Below are 16,570 nucleotides of genomic sequence, written 5' to 3'. Positions count from 1 at the left end.
TGGATTTGCAAATTTGAATCTCTGTGCACTATGTGATATATCTGTCCAGCATCCCCAGAAGATCCCTGGTTTCCGTTGACTGCTGCTGTAGCCATACCACTCAATACTGACTTCTGTGATCTGGGGGCAACATTGTGGATGCGCATTCAGGTAAAGCCAAACTGACGACACAACTACTATGTATTTATTTATTTATTTATTTATTCAAAAAGGGCATTTAGTGCTTATGATAACTAGCTAAAAATCAATATAAACTAATGAAAATGATAAAAACTCATACACAATACAAAACAATATAGAATATAGAGGTGCTTTGGAAAACTCGTATAAAAATCACAAAATCCTTCGAGAGATGTAATAGCTTGAAAAGGTTCAAAATAAATAACAATAATAATAGTAAAAAAACAGACGAAAATTTTAAAAGTTACCAAATTATTTAGGAACAAAGTTACAAAAGTGGCACAACAACAAAAAAAAGTACAAATAAAGATGTGAATTACCAAGGATGGGCAAAAAAGAAAATTTGTAAAGTACTACATTATCAAGCTGTTGAATTTGCTTCAGCTTGCAGAGGCTCAAAACAAGTAAAAAACGATAATAGTAAAGTCATAAAGTCGGCTTGCTGAATACGCTATAACACAAATGGACATTTCTGAGCCGAAAGACTGGTACTTTTACGTACTGGCCCGATCTGAGCCCTCAGTCTTACCGTCGGATACCGTATTACAGTGACGAAGTTGCGATCATTCATTCAGTTAAAAAGTTGAACTTTTCCAGTGACAGTCACGATCACCGCACAAATCGACGTGTACGAGTGAACATAGCAAGGCATCGATAAAGCTGTTGGAGACCCATGAGAAGAATTGAGGCAGGACTAGAGCTCCTGAGCTTTGATAACACCTATCCAGCAACATTTTTCGGTCTTTTCTTGCAGGTACAATACGGTCGTAATGCTTCGTCCTTCATGCAATCTCCATTCTTGCCATATTTGTCTAATCTAGTAAACAATGCTCCACCGTGATCCAAATTCTCCAATTCTTTGCGAATGGGAATCTGAAGCAGATCAGTCGAGCAACGTCTTGCATCTCAGTATATGTAACATAATGGTACCTGAAACTTTCCTAGAGCAGGAGGAGCTACTTCGAAGGTGACTTCGAAAAAACTAGATTCGGTGTTAGACATAGCTATTTTTGTTGAACCGTATTGTTTTGCTTCCACCTTAAGCAGTAAATGCACACATGAGAAAAATGTAAAATACAATGTAAATATAAAATAACAATGAAAGTGCAAAATATGGAAACTGTTTTTTATTAACATGCCTACGAGGTTTTTTGGCTGGAAACTTCATTAGCCTCCGTTTCAGCCTTTTTGCCGTCTTTAAAGAGCTAAATAGAGGTTGACTGAAACAATTTTACATTTTATTCCAACGAATACCACACTATCCTGGGGCAGGGTTTCGATAATCATTCAGGGTAGTGAGAGGGCTATCGAAACAGTAACAACATTATTATTATTATTATTATTATTATTATTATTATTATTATCATTATTATTATTATTATTATTATTATTATTATTATTATTATTATTATTATTATTATTATTATTATTATTATTATTATTGTCATTATCATTACTATCATTACGAGTAGTTTCCAAAGCGCGACAACGTCTGAACTATAGGAAAGGTTTTGGAAGTCCTACCTTGCGTAATTTGATAGGTTCACATTGTGAAGAAACATTCCGGGACTCAAGAAAAAAGGCGAGTTGTTCCACGGAAAACGATCCAAGTTTTCGTTTCAGTGCCTCATCCCTAAAAGGAGACACTGAGACCTCAACTAGCTCCAGGCGACAGAAAGACAACCTTGACATAAATGGGACTAATATTTTGGATGTCTAAAATTTGAAATTCAGCTTTTCTGTTCCTGACGTCTTTGCACAAAACGAAAAACTGGAGGTAAGCTAATGTAAGACAAGGAAGAGAGAGACTCAGGTGACTTCCGTTTTATCGTATTGACAAATGCAGTACTGAAACGGTATGGGTAGCGTTTTACAATTTCGGGGTTTTCCTGCTTGAAAATGACGGAGAAGTGATGATCCCCGTGAGTTCTTGTCAAATGTTTTGAACTGGAGATCCTTGAAATTTGCCTGCTTCTGGAACTGAAATATACTTCTATTCGTCTGCGAAGAAGGTCACACGAAGCGCTCCTAATTATACACTTGTACTAGACTGAAAATTCGTAGAGATTCTAGAATCCCTTTCTTTAACTCTTGATCGCCAACAGAGTCCGCCGCTGCGATGTCTGCTCTGTGAATTGCAATTATCGGAGGAGCACTGTAGATTGACTGTAGTGCACATCGCTCCCGAATAGGGGGCAAAAGGACGAGATAGTAGACGTCCACCGATACGGTAAGTAGGTCACGAAAGACGATTGGAGCAGAAACTGTTGAGGATAGGGATGAAGAGAAATAAAAGAAGCTCATAACTCAACAGAATTCAATTCATACTGGGATGCAGAAGTATTAGGATTAAAATAAAGTTCAGCTTATCGGATAAAGAGTCAATATTGAGAGTACTGTTGATTTTGAAATGGGTAGGATCGGCAAACTTGATTTAAAGCCAACTGTCCTTGTTCTTGCCTTATGTTCTAACCCTGAGCCGCAAGAATCACAAAAAGTAGAGAAGAAGGAAGTCTAGGGATGAAACTAGCTAACTTTATTAAAGGAGTTATAGACATCAGTGAAGAAATGACAGACAAGTGTGGTCAACACGACATGAAGCTCAGTGCAGCTGCGTGAGCGGCTGCGTTCGAAGCGGCGCGATGGAGCTGGGGATTGGGATCGGCGGAGACCGCTGCGAACTGCAGCGATGGTTGATGATGGTGCTAGCAAGGCTCCCCCTGAGTTCGTTTTAACCCGGCTATAGGAACCTTTATGTCAGTTGGCAAGGAATTAGGAGCTCTGGGATCAGTGGAGATCAAGAACTTGAAGAATGACGGCACTGGGGAACTCACGTAAACGATATCTTGAAGAGTTGCATGTAGGTCATGATGTGTAATCAACTCTTTACTGTTTTCTTTCAGCTGTTTGTATAAAGTGCTATTTCTTAGAAATGTCGGTACAACCAGGTACATAAATGGATTACTCTGCTCCTTGTAACCGAAGGACGTTGATGCTTCCTGAAGAGAAGTAAGGCTATACTCGTGAACGGCAAAAAGAATTATTTTGTGACTCGCCTTTCCCATTCTTGCTCCATGGTCACCGAAGAAGAATATGAAAGAATTAGAGAGCTGTAACTGTATCAATAGCCTTTGCGCTTCGTTATAGAACGATTGCATTCTTATCAGTTTCTTTCAAGTGTCACTTTCAATTTTTAAGTTCACATCTTACCGCCTTCCTATTTTTGAAGAAGAAATTGTAGAGAGCATAATCTCCCTTGTATAGTCCTAAACCACTCTCATGTGCCAGATCAACAACCCATGACAAGGAGAATTTCGGAGAATCTAAAATTAAGTGGTGATGTGAAGAGATCAAAGCAAAAAAAAATGTCAGCAAAGCATTGTCTCAAATTGTTGGAACTCGTAACATTGTAGGAGTTGACGAAATGACTGAGGAATTCTAAAATGTTGCCTACGGAACCGCGACACCTGTTCTTTCCATGAATCCCAGCTAATTCCTTATCTTGGCGAAGTCGCAAGTGGAAAGACCTAAAATACTATCGAAAAAGTTACATTAGTACTATTAGACTATTAATCAATTTTTAAGTTTTTTTTTCTTTAAATTTGGGGTTTATTCACAGAAAAGAATTGAAAATAAAACTCAATATTTCCGCTGAAAATGCACATCTTCACGTATTTTCCGTGCGAGTGCCTGTTAAGGACCACACAACCGGCTCTCGTGGTGGCAGCATTGTTTTTTTTCGGTGCGAGAAAGCAGCGCGAGCCCAGGAAAAACCTGGTAACTATAAAGGATAAGGGATAATGTGTCTGCCGCTTATCAGTGCGTTTTTGGTGCGCCAATGCGAACACTTCAACTCAGAACTATTTGAGGTTTATGAACGCGCGTGCATCCCTACAATGACTTGCAGGGGCTAGTCGATGTGTGAAGTCAGTAGATACGGGACGACAGGTACATGCGAAAATCTGCTGAGGGCTGCTGACCTACCTTTAACGTCAGACGTCAGCGAGGCGTAGTACAGGGAAAGCCATCAGCTTACTGTGGCGAGTATGACGCTGTCAGGCGCCACGAGGTGCAATTATCGATGCTCATTAGCCTCCTGGATACGCGGTGGTACGTCAAACAGGTACCTTTTGGCCGATCCCTCAAGTCGGTGCCTTTATCCTACCAGACAAGGCTGGTACCAATTTATCGAATCCAGAGTAATGAAAGGCTTGGTTGGCACCAGGACAGTCTTGAACCATCGATAAATCATGCAGTCACAGCGTAGCTTACCTACTTACTTGTTACAGGCTGCGCTACATCCACTCTCCGACAACAATTTCGCAGAAGAGACACACTCAAGAAAGAAGTTTGAAGAACTTTTGGCGTTCCGATCTTGTCACGCGGATTTGGTCCTAAATTTTGTTTCGATATTCCGCGAATCCGATATAAGGAGCATTTTCATGGAGAGTGAACTGCATGCTTTCACGACCAGAGCTCTGACTGAGGTGCAAACTACGTGAGTGTGCTAGGTAGAGAGGGCCGAACAAATACTGTTTCATACTAATGCCTAACTGTGTTTTTGATTTTGGTGAATTTGTAATCTATTGGCATGTCGTTAGCATCTTATTCCAAGAGTTTTGTGGAAGAATCCTAGAGGACTGGATAGATGGAATTCATTTTACGGAACCACTTCAAACCACTTCTTCTGCATCTATCATTCATTTGTTTGACAGACACACATTCACTTTTGACACTTTTCTGTTATTGCGGAGGGTACACCGATACTACGGATTAATCCTAGCGCCAAAAATATCTCGTCGCCTGAGTCCCGACTTGCGTCTCAGGGCGGGCACATTGTCTCTAACCCCCTATCGGATATTTGTGGTATCCGATAGATGGATACAGGAAGCAACTCAACCGAATGCTCTAGTGGTGGAGATCCGTGGATCTCCTGACTAAAGAGAATAAAAGTATGTTCATGTGTACCCATTTCGAGACCATTTCATAGTGCAAAGGTTAACGATCCTCAGCGGTGGCTCACAAGTTTTGTTGTTTTTTTTCATGTGTTTTATAGGGCCAAAGCGGGCAATCTCCAAACAGTTGTCGCACATTGCCTTCTTGTGCAATAATCATGCTATATAATAACGGACTTATTCTGTCACGAAGTCTGTGACAAACAAAGTTCCAGAATGAAGGGAGGCGGGTCCCACAGCGTTGAATTGGTGCACCGTCGTCGAAATGCGGTAAAATGGTATGACCCGGTTTCAATGGCGTGGAATTAGTGCCGTGGTACAGTAACATCAAAAACCACTCCGTGCGCATGTCCCAAAAGGTGAATGAGACGTGATAACCATCCCATAGGCTTGGTCACTGCCCATGTCGCGTTTCACATCTATGACCTCCTCGTATCTATTTCCTTGCAGGTCTCATGTTGATAACATGCCTTCATCAGAAAGGGGAAACACACATGCTGACGGCTGCATAAATATTAGCCAACAGTTTACATGATTTGATATGGAGCTTGTTTTTATCAGTACGATGATGTCGTTCAGGGGATTTTGTGTTAACACATCGTTCCTCAATAACTGTTGGGCAAAAACAGGAGGAAAACCCATACTTCGAGTAATACTTTCAAATTGTGTCTGTACTACATTGGTGTCGAAGGAGTGTTGGAAGTTGAAGTTTCGAATGTTCTCCAAATGTAGAACTGACGCGTTTAGAAAGAGTACCATGAATTCTTTTGCTTAAATTTAGGAAAAAAGGAAAAAAAGCTGTTAGAAAAGTACAGTTTCAGTTTTACAGGAAATGCCATTACTAGTAATTTTCATCGACTAGTGAAGGTGAGCGAAGTGCCACACCGCAGAAAGTCTGAAGATCGGCTTTCAGGTTGGTTAATTAATAATTCATTAATTAAATGATCAAATGCTGGTAAAATTAGAGCAGCAATTCTTCGTTTTCTCAAGAAAAAGGTCATATCATCAGCTACTTTTTCAGTGGGAAGAAATTGTTTTTTTTTTAATTTCAGGAGTTCTCTTGACGTTAACTAGAGTCATCGTAAAACATTGTCTTCATATCGTCCTTCGATTCTCAGCGTGTTTTTGCAATGAAACCAAAAATAAGCACCTGTAGTAATGATCAAGTAGGTTCTCTTTCATTCCATGACAATTCGGATAGTTCAGTAGACTTGCAACGTAGTCTTGAGCATCGAAGGTCTGAAATGTTCAGTTTTATTGTTTAACTTTTTTCTTCATCGGATAATTTTCCAGGGATAAATACAAGGGTAGACGACAAAAAAATGAAACCTAGGATTATTGCAATTTGAATGGTGGTTCCATCGTTGTGCGTATAATAAAAATAATAACACAAAATGTCACCCACTTTGTAACCGGCCTTTCTATACTCGTTTGGAATATAAGGGATATTGTCCAAGTACTGAGAACATAAATCGGTGTGGTTCATATCCGGCGGTATAGTTTTAAGCTTCATCAGTGTTCGTGTCACAGGCTCCGTCGTTTTCCCTACAGAAATCCCATGAACTTATAATTTTGAGAAATATTTAGGGACATTTCTTTCTCGTGACTTAGGCGCTCTAACAAAAGTTAGTTCTTTTTTTCAAAAGTGTGCCTGCCTCTGAAGTTTTTCTTTGCTCACCTAATAATGTCGCAAAACCTGCTGGCCTGCTATTCCAGCCGACTTTATTAAGTTTGCGGAACTCTATAGCGGCCATACCATTGACTAAAAAATTAGCGGTCCTCGGTAGAGCCCTGAAAGTGTTTACCTGGAAAAACCGAATGGAATCGAAGAAAGCGATAGGAAAAAAACATTTATAAATGCACAATTATATCATATCAATCTACATAATACATATCATTTGCTCTATTTTTTCGGCATATCTTCTGGACGAATTTCAAATTTTGAATCTGTAGTAGTCCGAAGATTTTGATGCGAGGGACTTTTTGACTCCAACTCGACTTCGTCAGGCTTTTTAGAGGTTCTCCCACGAACTGAATGTGACATCAAGGAAGCAAGTGGTTGTTGGGAGGCACTTAAAGGCATCACCCTAGGAATCTGAGGTGGTACGGGTTTCAGGTGGAGTATTCGTATACGGTATGGGAGACTACGGAGAAGGGGATGATCCCGTCCATTTCTTCCTAACTGCCGTAAAAAACGGCCCGGAAGATACGGCTTCAGGCGTTTTGGCGCACTATTTTGCACAGGGAGTTCGACTGGAGCGCGCCAACCTTGCCCCCCTCTCCATAGTCTTCCCGTATACGAATACTCCACCTGAAATCTGCACCACCTCAGATTCGTGGGGTGATGCCTTTAAAAGTCGAATGAGCAGGACCACGGAAATAAACCCGGTGTAATTGTGTAAGTGACTGTGTTCGAAGTTGCAACTAGACTACAGAGATGATTCCCAGCTCGCTCGCAGCTGCACGCCCATCGCGCGGATGTGGGACAAGAGGTAGAGGCGAAAATCGGCTGAAGCCCTGAGACGCCGAAGACCTCCGCGTAATTACTTCTGGCCTTGCATAAGGTCGGCAATCTGTATGATTGCCTGGGACCTTCTAGACCCGACCCCCTCCTGTCATCCACCCGACGTCGAGCGCAACCGTCCGCCGGCGTCGAGTTGGTGCCAGCCAGAAAGCAATGAAATGGAGTGCGACGGCTCCACCGGCGCCAGATAGCTATAGAAAGGGGTGGGACAGGTCCACCGGCGTCAGGTACCTATAAGCGGGGGTGCGACGGGTCCACAGGCTTCGGACTGGTGCGCCGGCGCTAGATAGCCATAATATGGGGTGTTCACCTCTATGACTTCTCCGCGTGTCTATTTCCTTTTCTGTTCGCCTCAAGTTGGTAACATGCTTTCCTCAAAAGGTGGAAACATGCATGCAAACGGCTGCTTAAAAAGTAGCGAACAGTTTACATGATCTGACGTAGAACGTTATCTTCATCAGTAGGATAAAGTCTTTCACGTCATTTTGTGCTAAAACATCATTCATTGACAAGTCTTGGAGGGAAACAGGAGGAAAACTCAAATTTCGAGTAATACTTTCAAATTGTGTCTACATTATATTGGCATCAACGGAGTGTTTGAAGTTGAAGTTCGAATATTCTCCAAATGTGGAACTGACGCGGTTAGAAAGAAAACAATGAAAAGTTTTGTCCTTATCTATAATAAAAAAAGATGAAGAAAGATTGTTAGAGATACACAAGTCCAATTTCACAGAAAAGGGCACTAATATTGATTTTCGTTGATCAGTGAAGGGGAGCAAAGGAAACACCACAGAAAGTCTGAAGTCCGGCTTTAGCTGAACGCTCATCCTGGTCTGAGAACAACGGGTTGTGTTGATCGTTCTATCCAACTCATAGATATGTCACTGGCATAACAAAGTGTGGTGTACTGTTATCATGACCTACACTGACCTCACTTTGGAGACTTCACCTCACACTATGTGTTTTCTGTTGTTTTAAAATTATCGTTTCTTTTCCAACTAGCAACATAAAGGTGCTAACAAGAAAACGAATTCTGTCTTCGAATGTCCTGTTATGTAATCGCAAAAACAATTCAGATAAATGCATTGTCAAATTTTGATGAGGATTATATACAATGCATGTCATATATACTGATAATGCTTGTACTTCTAATCCAATATATTTTTATGTTATTCTTCCAAATCTTTTCTACCTTCTGCAGCTTATTATTGCTTCTTTTTCATATATATTTACATTTGTATAATGTAAATATAAATATAAATTAATATATAAAAATCAATATGACAAGTTAAATTTGTGATTAGCCTCTGTATGTTCGAGATACTCCTTTAGCCACAACGCGTGTTTGCGAGGCACTGGTCATCAGCGGTTGATACCAATTTTACTTACGCAGTTGTGAAAAAAGGAATGCTTAAAAAGAAAAAAATAAAGCAATACGGTATAACACTGATCAGTGGAAGATTCAGAGACAGCTTTGGGTGAACTCGCTTTTGCGACTGCATTGGGATTCAGAACCTGCATCCAATAAATTTCTTGGATATGGTTGGGATATGATATGATTTTGGATAAACGCTCCCTAGAGGAAAATCTGCCATGGTCGGACATTGCTATTGAATAAAATTTCGTCACTTCAAACCTTATAAAGTGCGTAGATGCGACCGAGTCGAGCACAATGAGGTGCACATCCGGATTCCTCTCTCGTTTCAAAACTGGTACGCTTCTCGGTGACCTGAGCTGACTATCGTTGGTACCACTTCGTTAGATCATCAAACGTCAAAAGATTGATTTAAGCTAAAAAAAAAGAAAAAAGACTGAATAGGCTCACTTTTTCTCCTCTATACGCATGTGAATGAACCGGTTCGTGGCATTACCTTGTCTGCAGTCAGTTTCTATGAAATCACAGAAAAAAGTCGCGTTTCCAATCTTTTCCCACTGCGAAGTGTTGAATTTTTTGTCATTAACATAGAACAAGCATCTAAAATCGATTGTGCATTGAAAACCATCGACTCCACTATAACTCTGCAATTTTCAAGCCATCAATTTGGCACAGTAAATCTGTGAAGTAAACATGCTAACATGTTCTAGTTGAGATAAGAGCAGTCAAGATATTTTGAGTAAATGCAAAAAAAAAACATTTCGTTACTCTGGATTAGGTCGTTTTGATGCAATTGTAGCAGGGAAATTCCAGGTAACATAACTAACAGTCGATGGACATTGATTGCGAATGAAAGATTGATGGAAATTTATCCAGTGCTATATAGCGCTTTTTTATGATTTTGGGCCATCAGTGATAGTTAAAGCATCTTTGCAAAATACCTTGCAGAACAGTTATACTGCTCATGTCCCTTTCTGAGAACAACTTTCCGTCCGTTAAGTTCCGTAACTGTTTCCGGTGGATTTTTCAAGTCACATTCCTGCATAATGCAATTCTTCCAGACTGAAATACATTATCATGGTGCCCGAAAAGGCTTGGACTAGTCATACCGTTTCAAAGCCGTATTTGACATCGACATATTTCGCTATGGAGTCGTCCCACGGATCCGGAGGGTAATACGGGCAATGGTCAAAAAGATCATCTTTTTCTAAACACAATTTTGGAGCAAAAGAAGCAGACAAAAAGGAAACGAAGATGGAACCAGACCCAGGATTGGATGAATTCGTGGAGCAAATCTATACAGTTTCGAACTAACAAAGGGTCTACTTCAGTTCAAAAGTTGTACTGGGTACATAAGACATTTCCTAGCACTATCAAGGCTTGCTGCCATTTCTTTCACCGTTGAAGAGTTTCATTTTGTTGTTTTCATTGTTGTGGAGCAAGTAGAGCAAATTTTACTTGCATTAATTGGTTAGATTAAAAACGCATCAGGAGCGACATAATGACGATTATAAGAGGTAGTTTAAGAAATTCTGTTACCGAACAATAGAAGGAAAATTCAGAGGTGACATTCATTTACATTCATTTATTGAAAGAAAAGTCATAGAAATAGCGAAAATGTATAGCTCTGCTCCATGAGGACTCGAACTGTTGTAATGATTGTTGGACGGGATAATGACAAACGTTGTCACGCAAATAAGGCAACGCAACAGAAATTGTCTAGAATTTATCTGGTAGCATCGATCACTCACCTCGGAATGCAGTGCCTATGCTGGATAAGATATCGACTGAGCGATAGTAATCGCTGTCAACGATGATGATTACGTAAAAGCAACAAAGCGCCAGCAGTAGTAGACTCAACGCCACAAAAATATTCATCTGTAAAAGAAATAAATTAGTAAAATAGCTTCTTTTCTTCTTCTATTTATAAATATGTACTTAGACACGAAAAAAAAGGAACGAAGTAGGGAGATTTTTTTAAGATAACGTTGAAGAAATCGGCTTAGGAAAGCAATTATGCTTGATGCCTTCGTTCAACTTTTTGGTATCGCTTTTGATATTCTAACCAAAGTAAAGCCTCTGGAAAAGTCTAAATACGTTATCACTTGAAGTTTGAAATTTATTTCTCCCGAAAAACTTACATAGGTACTTGATATGCTTCACTTCGCTTGGAAAAACGATGGAGCTTATGACACGAACACTGAAGAAGCTTAAAACTATACCGCCGGATATGAACTACACTGATTTCTATTCCCAGTATTTGGACAATATAACTTGTTTCCCGAACGAGTATAGAAAACCCGGTTACAAAGTGGGTGACATTTTGTGTGATTATTTTTATTATACGCACAACGATGGAACCACCATTCAAATTGCAATAATCCTAGGTTTCATTTTTTTTTGTCGCCTACCCTGTATTTATCCCTGGAAAAATATCCGATGAAGAAAAAAGTTAAACAATAAAACTGAACATTTCAGACCTTCGATGCTCAAGACTACGTTGCAAGTCTACTGAACTCTTCGAGTTGTCAATTATTATTTTTAGTATTAATTATATTACTATCAATATTATATTATTGTTATTAAATAATAATTTGGAATGAAAGAGAACCTAACCAACGAGGTGCGCTGGAACGTGTCATCTTTGCCTACGGTATGGTTACTCCACCAGTTAATTCATAGGTTTGACTTGAATTGGCTGGTGTGAGGACATCATTGATTTTTGACCGTTCCTTCATGGATGAGGCGCTTGCACAGAACTGCTGGGTTTTCACGAACATCGTATGGAGAAACGGCGTTTTTCGAGACGATCGGCAGCAATTGAGTGGGGCCCATCCCCATACTCGTAATTTACACTCCAATCCCTATGTACATCCACGGAGATCCCAATCACGTCAGCTTCGTGGTACGCAGAATAATCTACGAATAGTTGTTAAGACTCACTGAAGACGAGTGGAGCATACATATGAGAGTACGCTTTTAATGGCTTTCCGGATGATTCTAGGTCTTTCACTAACAAAAATACATGACATTGAATTTTCCAGAATATTAACGTTGTTCTTTGTGCATTAGTTTTCACTTGGGATCTTTCAGTCATCATCAGATGGATCAGAAGTTCTTTTGCAACTAATTGTTACTCTGAGGCTTCACTATGTGATCACAAATCAATTTTCAGGATTTGATGTGAGTGGGAAGAGAGATACGAGAAAATGCAGAGCTTCAAAGTCTATAAGTATGAGGGAAAAGTCTTGAGGGGCCTCTTATCAGCTCTGGGGTCTTTCATTTGCTCTTCAATTACAAGGAGAATTTGCCTTATCTTATCAAGCACACTCTTGAGAAGTTAATCTGATATTTATGGACACTTCGCCGTAAAATATTTCATAGATCACCGTAAAATATTCCATAGATTTGTAGGCACAGGTAATTTTTAATAGGTTCAAAATTCATATCATAGCTCTAGTATGAAAGATGCTGTATGACACTGATTATGCTCGACCTTTCCAAACTTGGAAATAGAGACTTTAAGACTATTTCGTAGAAAAATTCTCATGAACTTCTAAGTGGCCTGAACATAGCCAAGAAGTTGACAAGTAGGAAATACAAGAAATGATGTAACATATGAATTAAAAAACTGAAGAAACAGATGAAGAATAAAGCACAGTTTTGAAATATTTCTTGCTCACTGAGGCATCTATGGCTGAAGTGATGGCAGTGTTGACTTTCCGAATGCTGCTTTAACATCTCCGCATATTTAGCGTGCCATCGCGTAGAAAGTCAACACTGCATCACTTTGTAGACGACGATCGGATAAGGAATGAGGGAAAGCTTCGCAACATTTATCTTTTTGTAACAGAAAAAAAAAGAACTAGGAAGGTAAAAGTAGCATAGAGCAACACAGGGTGACAAAGGGAGATTTTGATTGCAGCAGTGGCAGGCCTGGGGAGTCGGTAGACAGGTGGGAGTGGCGGCTTTCAGTACACAACCGCCTGCAGTTTAGTGATCATTAACCAGTTGGTCGGCTCACTACGTGCATTCGCTCTGAAGTCGTTTTACAAAAATGGTGATAGTGCGACTTCTGTTCACCGGATTTGTCAGTGTGCGATTTTTCCTTGTGGACTCACCTCAAACGCAAAGTGTACACCACACAGGCGCAACGACTATCCTTGAGTTGAAGACGAGGATTCGAGAAGAACGAGAAACCACGACTCCCAATGAATTGCTTCGACGTGTCATGTGAATCCGTTATTCGCTTCCAAGAATACAACGACCATCATTTTATGGATATAGCTTTTAGAAAATGACGTTTTTTGCATTGGAAGATTGATGGTTTGTGTTTTATTTTTTATTTTCAACAAGAAGACTTGCAAATTTATTTCCCTTACTTCCGTGATAGTTGATTGCACTTGCAGATTTTCCGTTCTTCTGTGCCACCCTGTAAAAAATCCTTGATATCAACAGGTTTTCTCTTTTCTGAGAACAAACCGCAATAAATTCTAAAGTTTCAAAAGCTAAAAATGCGATCGAAATTATGACGCTTTGTCATGCTGTGGAAGTTTTGTGACAGATCATACTAGTCACTCTATCGCAGTTCACTTTTTTGAAATTTGGAAATTCTTTGGCGTAGAATAGTTAGTGGTTTGCCACTGTTAAGCTTGCCACAACTCAAAGACCACTTCAACATCAGGTTAATTTCATATTAACTAAATAATTAGTTGGAGTGTAGCGCAGTTGGTTAGAGGTGTGAGAGCGGCATGGTCGATGGTTCGACACGGCCTGGTGGCAGCCACGCCTTTCATCCCTCCAGGCCACTGAATTGATTATCGACTGGCCACGCTGGTCATTGTATAGGCCATCACGCATTCCAAAACCTCATCGAACATCTGCGATCGGTAGAACGCGTTGATGCCCTTCAAATGGATTGATATGCCAAAGACTTATTCCTTTTTTATATTAATTAATAAATTAATTACTGTTAATGTTAATAACAACTTTAACAACATCCCGTTTATTGAATGAGCAAGTAATAATCTGAAAGAGATGGAAGTACACCCTCAAGTGCTACAGGATGGTGTGGGGACATGGTAGGCGCCGTTATGAGGAAGGAATCGCGGCTGCAGGCGAAAGAAAAAGCAAAATGAAGCAAAGCGAAAGAAAAAGCACGCAAAAGAAACGTACATACACTAGCAAAGAGAAGGCGCGTATGCTACTAAATAATCCTAGAAAAGTGTATTCTGTAATTTTTGTTCAGTTTTTTAAACTCTTTGTTGGCATGGAGACTCATAGGCAAGAGTCAGATGGTGCTCCGCCCAAGGATTGATTGACGATGTAAATGAAAGATACTCGCCATGTAATACATCACGATTAACAATTGAAAGGCAAAAAAATAGTATAATTGTAGAGCAGTACGATGAAGGTGACATTAAATGAATATGCTCGCTTGTATGGAAAAAGAAATTATTCGAGTAGGACATAGCAATTTCGTAGTAAAGATGTGGTAGTGTTTGTAATCTGTATTTGTAACTGTAACCACTTTGCAGCTTTGTTTGTGTCACCTGGACGTTATATGAACCCTTAAAAAAATCCTAAACGTAAAAAGAAGGAATTAACAATTTTTCAATAGATAGGGAACCACAGACACTCTATACCTGTAGCATCTATTAAGATTTCTGTCAAACCTCGTGTGGTGCCAGAAAACAATGCAAGGAAGCATTGTGTGCATACAAATATTTAGCAACCAAATCACGAAAGTCGGTAGACTGTTTTACAGTCTACCGACTTTCGTGATTTGGTTGCTGAGAGGACTTCGAAGCGTTCTTGGCAAATGTATAAATTATATGTAAAAATCTCTGCTAACATGTTTCCATCGTCTTTATGCTAGGAACAGATCGGTAACGTCGATAATCGCCTAGTGACATTATCCAAGACGTTTTCGATATAGGGAATCAGCACGCTCGTCGTACCTGCGCACGATTCTCAGCCGGCGCCACGTCAGGAATATCGCTGCTGGCTTCTTACTGCACCGTTCCCACGGTCCACAGCTGTGTAGGAGCGGCGCTCAGCACTCTGTGTTCTCGGTTGTACTTCGAAATCTCTCGCTGCCTTTTGATTTTCCACGATCCGGGTTTAAATTTGAAATTACGTTTGGATTTGAGTGGTGTTTCCGTGTGATTTCGAAATTAATTTGAATCCAATTAGAGGGAGCATATCAGGAAATTGACAGAGTACGCAAACCACAAGGAGAAGGAGTTCGGATTGTAGATTACGGAAACGAAGGTCGCTCCGCTCATCTTCTCCTAACCAGCCTGTTCAAGTAAAACGAATGAAAAGTGTGCTGAGGAGACCGGAGCGTGTACAAAGGTGCGCGTACTAACTCACCTCGTAGGAAAGCTGCTCCTACGCCGGTTTTTTTTTTCCAAAGACGGCTAGCCCTCTTATCTCTTTATGTATGCCATACTTTTAATTTATTACAACTTTTATTAATCGTGTATAGTTGTTGTTGTTGTATTGTATTGTAACCACGTCCTAGTACTGTCGTATTGTGAACGATCTTACTCATCTACATCTTACTGCTATTAGAACATCACAAAATAGGTGGGTCTGAAGAGCTCTGGAAGGGTGTGCTGCGAGGAATGGGTGGAAGATCAGCCCCGATGTCTTCGAAGAAAGAGTCGAAGTAGGGGACGGGACCTTGACCATGTGTGTATGGGTCTGGGGGTGTTGTGCCAGCATTTGCTGACTTACGAGACCTGCTACTTGGAGTTCTTCCGACAACCTTCAAATACCCCACGCAGGCATATGTCTGAGTCGTATACGAGAAACTCGAAGTAGTAGACTCCCAGTAAAAATGAAAGCTGATAAATTCTATCGCCGAAAGTTCAGAAATAATTGCACACCTTATCCCTATATTCTTCCATTGCGATTCATAGTGCAACACTATGAATCGCAATGGCACAACACTCCTTGCCTCCACAGTTCCTCCAAAATAAGGTCCAACTGCTAGTTTCTAGTGGCGTTGGGTATATTTACAGCAAGAGTGGTCACAAACTAAATTTGAAGCTTGCCTGGAATTGAGAGTCCAGGATCAATGATAGCGACCAGGTGTTGCTGCTTCCTTCATTTTCCACACATAAATTTCGACAACAATGATACATTTTTGCCTGTTAGAAGTTCAAATAACAACAAAGCCACGAACACGACAGTAATGTCATGGGAACATAAGCGCAGAATCAACTGATAAATTGATAGAAAGTGTTCTACAGAATATCAGTCTTTAAGTAAAGTAATGCTAAAAAAAAGAAAAAGCCGCTAAAAGAAGACCAAGGATCAACGGGAAGAGGAAACGAAGAAAGATATCACGTTTGTCAGCTCAGATATAGCAAAGAAGTGCAAATTGTAATTCACGAAAAGTTCGTTGTTTGCGAAATTTGAGAATTGAGCAGTTTCTAAACCACTAACATGTACTCCCGTTAATCTGCGCAATATAACATTTTACCCGAGACGAAATAGAAACTCTAAAGGTGTTAACCTTCAATATAT

General features: G+C 40.1%; 4 protein-coding genes across 4 annotated transcripts; 3 read left to right on the top strand and 1 right to left on the bottom strand.

Annotated features, from left to right (window-relative positions):
* Positions 1-853: 853 nt before the first annotated feature.
* RB195_013807 (uncharacterized protein) lies at positions 854-1,900 on the top strand (the record flags this gene model as incomplete). Its single annotated transcript, XM_064203798.1, has 2 exons — positions 854-934; positions 1,472-1,900. 2 exons carry the CDS (start codon positions 854-856, stop codon positions 1,898-1,900), a joined length of 510 nt encoding a protein of 169 aa, XP_064059678.1.
* On the top strand, positions 1,008-1,900 carry RB195_013806 (uncharacterized protein; the record flags this gene model as incomplete). Its single annotated transcript, XM_064203797.1, has 2 exons — positions 1,008-1,147; positions 1,804-1,900. The coding sequence occupies 2 exons, from the start codon at positions 1,008-1,010 to the stop codon at positions 1,898-1,900; spliced, it is 237 nt and encodes a 78-aa protein (XP_064059679.1).
* Positions 1,901-5,002: 3,102 nt separating this feature from the next.
* Positions 5,003-10,912, bottom strand: RB195_013805 (uncharacterized protein; the record flags this gene model as incomplete). The annotated part of the gene is made up of 7 exons (XM_064203796.1): positions 5,003-5,117; positions 6,286-6,374; positions 6,541-6,680; positions 6,814-6,926; positions 9,976-10,073; positions 10,144-10,241; positions 10,786-10,912. The coding sequence occupies 7 exons, from the start codon at positions 10,910-10,912 to the stop codon at positions 5,003-5,005; spliced, it is 780 nt and encodes a 259-aa protein (XP_064059677.1).
* A 301-nt stretch (positions 10,913-11,213) lies between these two features.
* On the top strand, positions 11,214-16,180 carry RB195_013804 (uncharacterized protein; the record flags this gene model as incomplete). The annotated part of the gene is made up of 4 exons (XM_064203795.1): positions 11,214-11,345; positions 12,128-12,217; positions 15,561-15,625; positions 16,114-16,180. 4 exons carry the CDS (start codon positions 11,214-11,216, stop codon positions 16,178-16,180), a joined length of 354 nt encoding a protein of 117 aa, XP_064059676.1.
* Positions 16,181-16,570: the final 390 nt, after the last annotated feature.

The sequence above is a fragment of the Necator americanus genome, chromosome V, assembly GCF_031761385.1.
Source record: "Necator americanus strain Aroian chromosome V, whole genome shotgun sequence".
NCBI lineage: Eukaryota > Metazoa > Nematoda > Chromadorea > Rhabditida > Ancylostomatidae > Necator > Necator americanus.
Note: the sequence above shows the minus strand (reverse complement) of the source record. Positions and strands in the feature narration are given on the sequence as shown.